The 8,810-nt window shown below is 37.9% G+C and overlaps 1 protein-coding gene across 1 annotated transcript in view; it reads right to left on the bottom strand.

Moving 5' to 3' along the window:
- LOC107562550 (integrin alpha-1-like) overlaps window positions 1-8,810 on the bottom strand; it is a 45,871-nt gene that overhangs the window by 12,926 nt on the left and 24,135 nt on the right. The window contains exons 10-14 of the mRNA XM_016247186.1: window positions 8,420-8,493; window positions 7,349-7,493; window positions 6,454-6,596; window positions 3,682-3,825; window positions 1,743-2,003 (exon numbers count right to left, since the gene is read on the bottom strand). Coding sequence (XP_016102672.1) covers window positions 1,743-2,003; window positions 3,682-3,825; window positions 6,454-6,596; window positions 7,349-7,493; window positions 8,420-8,493 — 767 coding nt within the window. The remainder of the gene's footprint in view (window positions 1-1,742; window positions 2,004-3,681; window positions 3,826-6,453; window positions 6,597-7,348; window positions 7,494-8,419; window positions 8,494-8,810) is intronic.

Raw genomic sequence — 8,810 nt, 5'->3', positions numbered from 1 at the left:
ATATGCAGGGATTGAAATTAACTTTTTCACTCACCAGCCAATTTGGCTACTAAATTTTTAAGTTAACCAGCCATTCATAACTTCTACTAGCCAAAAAAAGGAGAAAAAATACAGAAATAAACCAAAAGCTTGAGGCTGTCTACACTGGACGTGACAAAGCGACCGTTGCAAATCATTTTGTGTCAGTACTAGGGGTGTGCGATATTGACAAAAAATAATATCTCAATATTTTCTGGGATTTTATCGATAAAGATAATTAGACAATATTTTGCTGAGTGTGTTATTGTGCTGATATCTTATACCGTGGAGAGCTGACTCCTAAAGTTTTTGTTATTCTTCATTATTCTGTGTGGTGATCAGTTCACAGCAGTGATATAAATTCATCTTTTCCAATAAGTTTAAATTGATTTGTACCTTTTATGGGCATTTTTACCTTTATAAAGCCATTTTTTTCTAAAAAGTGTGCATCATATTTTGAGTCAAATTCTTACATTTAATCAGCCAATTATAATCATAATACATTTAGGCTGTTACTAAACAAATTAAATCAGTATAAATAAAATTCATCTTTGTAGAAGTTGCATATGAAGTGGCATTTAGATGTATTTACACATGTTAATGCAGCTTAGAGGGACATGGAATGCTTTAACCTGCAGTTACAAATGCATAAATAATGTTTTGATATTTAAAGATGAAATGTTGAATACTGATATTTGAAATTATTAAAAAAATGAAAAGATACTTTAAATGTGAAATTAAAACCGCCAGTAGGTGGCAGCAAGTTACTGTTAATAACCGAGTCATTGCGATTGAACCGAATCATTTAAACGGTTGATTCATTCAGGAACGAAACAACATCATGTTGCTCAGAGATGCAAAACAGCGCTGTGGCTGTGTTTGGAATGTTTTTTTGTTGGCGAAATAGCACAGAAATAGTGCAAAAACAGCCAATATGGTGTCTAAAACGTAAGTCGCTTGATATTAACTTATTGTTTATTGAACTGTTGTATAAAATCAATATCAAATTTGTAACCATGCTGATTTTTAAGAAAAAAATGGAGCTATTCGTGTGATATTGATTAACTATATGAATTGATATAAATATATATATGCCCCCTTATCTTGAATTATGTGATCATTCTTAATGCATACTGTGTTGGTCTAACCAGACTTCATCACGTCGCGTATGCGTGTCTCTGTTTGTTTAGTTTTTGCAATATACTCGATAATGTGATGTCTCAAGAGTTCAGTATTTGCGCTAAACCTGCGCAAATTTGCCTTGCATGAACTTCCCCAAGAAATTAATGAGTGAACATAACTGACGAAAAGTAACCCGCCAAATTGGCTAGTGATTTGAGAGCGTTACCCGCCACAGCTGATTTTTACCCACATTTGGCGGGTGTTCATTTCAAACCCTGATCATATGACTTTTTACGTATGCCATGTGACCTGTTAATGCGAAAAAAAGTTTCCATTGCAGTTTTGCAAAATATTCCTTTTTCGAATTGCCTGAAAAACCACCTCATGCGAGCGTAAAAACTTTTTTGCGATATATGGGCATTTTTGCGAAATTGATGCGTTTCCATTAGGCGTATTTTCAATTTGCAATTTCAATTGGCGCAATTTGAAGGGTAATGGAAATGCAGCTTATGTTACTGTTTGCATGTTTTAAACAGGGATCCTTTCTCCCCACCAATGGGTCTTTGAAGACCACTTGATGCTATGCTTAGAAGATTCTTTACCTGTACATACTTCTCCTTTATTGATTTCTGAGAGCCGTGGTAAATATACACCGCCCCCCTGTGGTCATTCTCCAGAGGTGATCCGATCACTATGTCACTGAAGCCGTCCAGGTTGAGGTCAGGGACGGCAGCGATGGCGGTACCGAAGCGTGCGCCGCAGGGCTCGTTCTTACTGATGCTCTTACAGTTGCTCTGGGAGTGAGCTGTACAGCAGGTCTGATTCACCGGCTTCAGCGTCATCTCGTGTTCAAACAGCCCGTCCTGAGGAGTAACAACCAGACACAAGACTGGAACTCTCAGTGTGGCCTACAGACTAGTGGATGAAGATATGGATAAAAAATGTAGGTTCGGACCCAGCCAGTCATTAGCTTCCGTCCAAAGTTATGCGGAAAATCCGAATAAACCGTTTCCATCCCATGCGTTTTAAGAAAACAAAACTGTCACCTCCAACTGGCGCAAAGTAATAATAATAAAAATGAAAGTTGCTGCAACTGGGGAAGCCTCTGGCTCTTTTCTCCTATGTAATAAATGAGTTATGCCTCAGAGCTCAAACAAAGAAGCTTACTGTTGATCAATATGAAAAATCTGTTCGACCAACTTCCGCACAGAGAACTTAATCACCTCTTGCGAAACTCCCAATTGACTCTTCGCAAAGACTCGCCCCTTTTAGTTACTGTTGCGATGTCTGACTAAACATGCCGCTCTCACACTACACAACACGTTCTCACGCAGTGAAAAATACATCGCGGAGCAAAGTGGAAACTGAAAACACGCAGAGCAGGTTACTTCTGGTATGAAACTAAGACAAATTTTGTCATTTTGTAAGATATTCAAACAATTGGTGCTGTTTTGTGGCTCTTTAATGTGTCGTGACAGATCGCTATAGCCTCAGTTCAAGCAGCACGTGAACTGATCATCTCTTCCTCTTTACTAGTTATAGCACGAAATAAACATGAAAGAACATCAGAGGGTATCTTGTTTCAACTGCATGCGGAAAGACGTCAATACACACTATCTTCAAGTTCGAGTCCACCGATGTTAATCTAATCTCCTGTCTGCTTTGTTTGTCGAACAAAACGGCAGATTTGGTGTTATTATTGGTCAGATCACCTGTCAATCAAACTCCCTGTGAAGCTTTCTATTGAAATGACTGAATTTACACCATGTTACACCATGGGATTGGGTGCCCAAAAAAACCCTTAAAATGACAAAAACCCTAAAAAGACTTTTGCGACTTTTTTTGAGAAAAGATGAGAGAAAAGATGAAACTGTTTTAAAAGTGGATAAACCAATGGAGTTAAACAGGAAAGAAAAGACTTATCACAAATCATTATATCCAAATAAACAAGAAAAAAAGACCAACTGATATGCACATTTTACAATTGTCAGTTTGATTTCTTGAACATTCTTCTTGGGAAACACTGTAAGAAGGTCAAAGACTTTTAAGAGGTTTTAAGAGTTGAATTTATGTCCAGAGATTGTGATTTGATTTGAAAATCATGGAGAAAAAACATGAACAATATGTGCAATCAATACAGTTCTGCCTTGTAAATGCAAATGCTTCATGAAGAAACACTGACCAACGGACAAAACCTCAAATCCGATGGAAATCGCTCCATTTAAGCCACTATTTGGAAGCTGTTGAAAGCAGGTGCTCCACAGAGGCTGGTATTTTGCTGGAGATATTACAGTTTCATTAGATTTCCATTCCCATGATGCCAAGCTCCTACCCGCATTCTCATTCCAACCCTTCTCCTGCTCTGGGAGCACTTATCTCAGGCTGTACACCAACACAACACACACTCATTCCCTGAGGACAGATTCAGATTTACTGCTCCCACATGCTCTCGGCGTGGAATGGAGGTACTACACTCCCCTACACGTGTTTTCAGTATGTGGAATGAGGCATATCACACACAGATTAAAGACACATACACACCTCATTGAGTCTGTAGACGTAGACTTGACCTTGTTCGTCCCTCTCTGGACCCATATACATGGGAGCTCCGACCAGAAGGATGTCAGTGTAATTGTCACGGTCGATGTCATGCGTCTGGAGAACACTGCCGAAATAGGAGCCAATCTAAGAAGAACATGACACACTTCATAAATACCACTGAAAATCAAACTTCAATGGAAACATGCAGTAATGAAAATCTATTAAGAATAATGGTAATGAAAAAACATTCAAAAGTAAAAATTACAGTAATAACATTACAGTAGTGACGGTTTGGGAAGGAAATATGCTTAATAGTCATGAAAATAAGCAAAAAAAAGTATATATATACACACACACACACATATATATATATATATACAGTGGGGGAAAAAAGTATTTAGTCAGCCACCAATTGTGCAAGTTCTCCCACTTAAAAATATGAGAGAGGCCTGTAATTTTCATCATAGGTATACCTCAACTATGAGAGACAAAATGAGAAAAAGAAATCCAGAAAATCACATTGTAGGATTTTTAAAGAATTTATTTGCAAATTATGGTGGAAAATAAGTATTTGGTCAATAACAAAATTTCATGTCAATACTTTGTTATATACCCTTTGTTGGCAATGACAGAGGTCAAACGTTTTCTGTAAGTCTTCACAAGGTTTTCACACACTGTTGCTGGTATTTTGGCCCATTCCTCCATGCAGATCTCCTCTAGAGCAGTAATGTTTTGGGGCTGTCGCTGGGCAACACGGATTTTCAACTCCCTCCAAAGATTTTCTAGGGGGTTGAGATCTGGAGACTGGCTAGGCCACTCCAGAGCCTTGAAATGCTTCTTACGAAGCCACTCCTTCGTTGCCCGGGCGGTGTGTTTGGGATCATTGTCATGCTGAAAGACCCAGCCACATTTCATCTTCAATGCCCTTGCTGATGGAAGGAGGTTTTCACTCAAAATCTCACGATACATGGCCCCATTCATTCTTTCATTACACGAATCAGTCGTCCTGGTCCCTTTGCAGAAAAACAGCCCCAAAGCATGATGTTTCCACCCCCATGCTGCACAGTAGGTATGGTGTTCTTTGGATGCAACTCAGCATTCTTTCTCCTCCAAACACGACAAGTTGAGTTTTTACCAAAAAGTTCTATTTTGGTTTCATCTGACCATATGACATTCTCCCAATCCTCTTCTGGATCATCCAAATGCTCTCTAGCAAACTTCAGACAGGCCTGGACATGTACTGGCTTAAGCAGGGGGACACATCTGGCACTGCAGGATTTGAGTCCCTGGCAGCGCAGTGTGTTACTGATGGTAGCCTTTGTTACTTTGGTCCCAGCTCTCTGCAGGTCATTCACTAGGTCCCCCCGTGTGGTTCTGGGATTTTTGCTCCCAGTTCTTGTGATCATTTTGACCCCACGGGGTGAGATCTTGCGTGGAGCCCCAGATCGAGGGAGATTATCAGTGGTCTTGTATGTCTTCCATTTTCTCATAATTGCTCCCACAGTTGATTTCTTCACACCAAGCTGCTTACCTATTGCGGATTCAGTCTTCCCAGCCTGGTGCAGGTCTACAATTTAGTTTCTGGTGTCCTATGACAGCTCTTTGGTCTTGGCCATGGTGGAGTTTGGAGTGTGACTGTTTGAGGTTGTGGACAGGTATCTTTTATACTGATAATGAGTTCAAACAGATGCCATTAATACAGGTAACCAGTGGAGGACAGAGGAGCCTCTTAAAGAAGAAGTTACAGGTCTGTGAGAGCCAGAAATCTTGCTTGTTTGTAGGTGACCAAATACTTATTTTCCCGAGGAATTTACCAATTAATTCTTTAAAATTTCTACAATGTGATTTTCTGGATTTTTTCCCCTCATTTTGTCTCTCATAGTTGAGGTATACCTATGATGAAAATTACAGGCCTCTCTCATCTTTTTAAGTGGGAGAACTTGCACAATTGATGGCTGACTAAATACTTTTTTGCCCCACTGTATATAATACAATAAAAATAAACAATACAAATGTTTCTTAATTTATTTTATACACATTTATTTATTTATAGAAAATAATGTCTAATTATAATTTCAGATTTTTTTCTCTTTTGATTTTCTCGTAAAATGTGGTCTGAACATCTTAAAATTCATTTTATATAAATTAAATTATAAAATAGAATGTCTTTATAATAATTAGATTATTAATTAGATTATTATAATAATTTTGGGGTGAAATGTGATCTGAACAGGTTTTAAAAATCATTATATATATATATATATATATAAAATATTCATTATATAAATAAATATTCACACACAGAATATTAATTCTATATCCATACATTTTCTATATGTTTTCTTGTTTAATGTAACAATTTTGATTTTTGTTTAAACAAAGGGCCATTCAGCATTTAAGCTAAATCTGAAAATCCAAAAATAGAAAGCATTCAGTTAATCTCTCCAAAAATATATAATAAATATATATAAAATAATATAAATAATATAATATAATAAAATAATAAATTAATATAATACAAAACAATATATATTTCTAAAGTACATTATTCATATTAAAATATACAATTTATGTATATACAATAATTAATATAATTTATTTTATTTTGAATTTGGTGTGGAATGTGATCTGAACATGAACAAATTTCATTTTATATATATTTACTTTTAAAATGTAATTCTTTAAATAGTTTCTTTTGATTTTTGGGGTGAAATATGATCTGTTTTTGCGAGATCCACCCGAAATTGTTTGAGGTTGTGGTTATGAAGCTACCTGCTCTCCTTTCAGCGTCTGTGTTATGGTGACATTTTCTCCGTCGAAGCGGTACACCGTGACCCGGCCGCTGTGGTTAAAGCGTGGTGCACCTGTGATGTACAGCACCCCATGGGGTGTGTGCGCCGACTGCACATCATAACCTGCAAGCAAAACCACACTGCAACCTTTACCACCACACAACTAACCCAACCTCACAGTCATTTACAGCAGTCTGCACGCTTAATACGAAACAGCTGGGGCCCAAATCATAAACGGTTTCATTACAGCAGACACAGACATTGTTGGGAATAATGCTAGAATAAACCAGCTTGACTGATTATAAATCTTTTTCCGTAAATCAGCATTTGTGAAACAGTGCTTCCGCGCAGCTTGTTCTCCAAACACGTTTATCAGGCAGAGTCATTTCAACTGACTGCTTTTGTTTCTGGAGCAACAGCCTTAAAAGGGGATGTGTGGAGAGTGTGAGTGTTTGCACTTGGACTGTGAGTGTTTATGGGACGGCAGAAGATCGTGACAATGTGTTTAGACTACAAGCACCATATTGTCCTCTATTGTGAGCTTCCTTGTCTCTCCGAGGAGAATATTATGAAGGAAATAAAATTCCTGATATGTATATGCAGCATTTTTATTGTTGATTATTTGGTGCCCAAGAAGTATAATCATTCAAGGCCTTGGCTTACTGTCTTTCTAGTCTTCTAGGCCTTAACTAGGCTTGAAGTTAGAGGTATAGGTAGTTACTAAAGCTGTTGTTGCAATGGATGGGACACAAACTCATGTAGGTGAGTTCAAAACTGATACTTATAATATTTGCTGATTCCATCCATCATTTTCTGTCCACTCTCTGCTATTACTATAAATAAAAGTCAATGTAAATGTCATTCGTAGTCCTCACCTATGTATCCCGCCATGCCTTCGTATCTCTGCTCTGCAGGGTCGTGGAAGGTGTTTTTTTTGGGAACGACAAACTCTTGCCCAGATTGCATCACTACAGTGCCGTTCCAATCGAAAGCGCCCACGGCTCCCAGCATCACACCCGCCTTTCAGAAAGATATACATTATATTACATACAGTGGTGTGAAAAGGTTTTTGCCCCCTTCCTGTTTTTTAAATGTTTTGCATATTTGTCACACTTAAAAGATTCAGATCATCAAACTAATTTTAATATTACACAAAGATAATGCAAGTAAATACAAAATGCAGTTTTTAAATGATGTTTTCATTTATTAAGGGAAAAAAACTGTCCAAACCATGAATCTTTTAAGTGTGACAAATATGCAAAAAATAAAAAAAACAGGAAGGGGGCAAAAACCTTTTCACACCACCGTATATTACAATTACACTCTAAAAAATGCTGGGTTAAATATAACCCAGCGCAGGGTTAAAAAGGGACAAACCCAACTATTGGGTTGTTTTGAACCCAACCGCTGGGTCAAAACAACCCAACAGCTGGGTTTGTCCCTTTTTAACCCTGAGCTGGGTTATATTTAACCCAGCATTTTTTAGAGTGTATGATGAACTCTGAAGTGTCAAAGTTTTGGAAGAATGGACTCTTAATGGAGGGACAGAACTTTTTCCTTCCATACGTGCCACACCCCGAACTCCATTTGTGCCATTCTTACAGGATGTGATAACTGGATTATAATTTACAAACAATTTATTTGTTCCGTTCGCATTTTATGACTAAGGCCCAGTGTGTTTACAGACTACCCAGCAATGTGTTCAAAAATGTGCTAGTGTTACTGCTGTCTCTGTCAAACTGAGAAAGGATGTGACACGCTGACAGACTCATTGTACTTCCTTCTGTGATTCATAACCAAACACTGAAGCGTTTGCACGTTTCCTCTGTAGTTATGCACGACTCACCAGCAGCAGGATGTAAGATGAGGTAAATCAGACAACAGGACGGGGTCAGAATCTGATCTGAATTACAATTCTCAAGAGAGCAGACTGACAGGACACTTACTTTAGACGTGTGAGCGCTGAATCCCGACTGAGACATTTCCATCTCAAATGAGGAGGTGTGTTTCTCAGATGTGGCTGTTAGACAAAGGCCATTTTTACATTTTTGACAGGTTTCATGACATTAAACATTTTAAATATGATTCACTTGTCTGCCGTAAGAAAATATGCCTAACTAGATAGTTATAGTTAAAACTGTAGTATTTTTGGAAGAAACTGGGAGAGTTTGTTTCTTCATCAGAACAGATTTGGAGAAATGTAGCATTGCATCACTTGCTCAGCAATGGATCCTCTGCAGTGAATGGGTGCCGTCAGAATGAGAGTCCAAACAGCTGATAAAAACATCACAATAATCCACAAGTAATACACACCACTCCAGTCCATCAGTTGATGTC

Source organism: Sinocyclocheilus grahami, unplaced genomic scaffold (genome assembly GCF_001515645.1).
Source record: "Sinocyclocheilus grahami isolate Dianchi unplaced genomic scaffold, SAMN03320097.WGS_v1.1 scaffold828.1, whole genome shotgun sequence".
Classification (NCBI taxonomy): Eukaryota; Metazoa; Chordata; class Actinopteri; order Cypriniformes; family Cyprinidae; genus Sinocyclocheilus; species Sinocyclocheilus grahami.
Note: the sequence above shows the minus strand (reverse complement) of the source record. Positions and strands in the feature narration are given on the sequence as shown.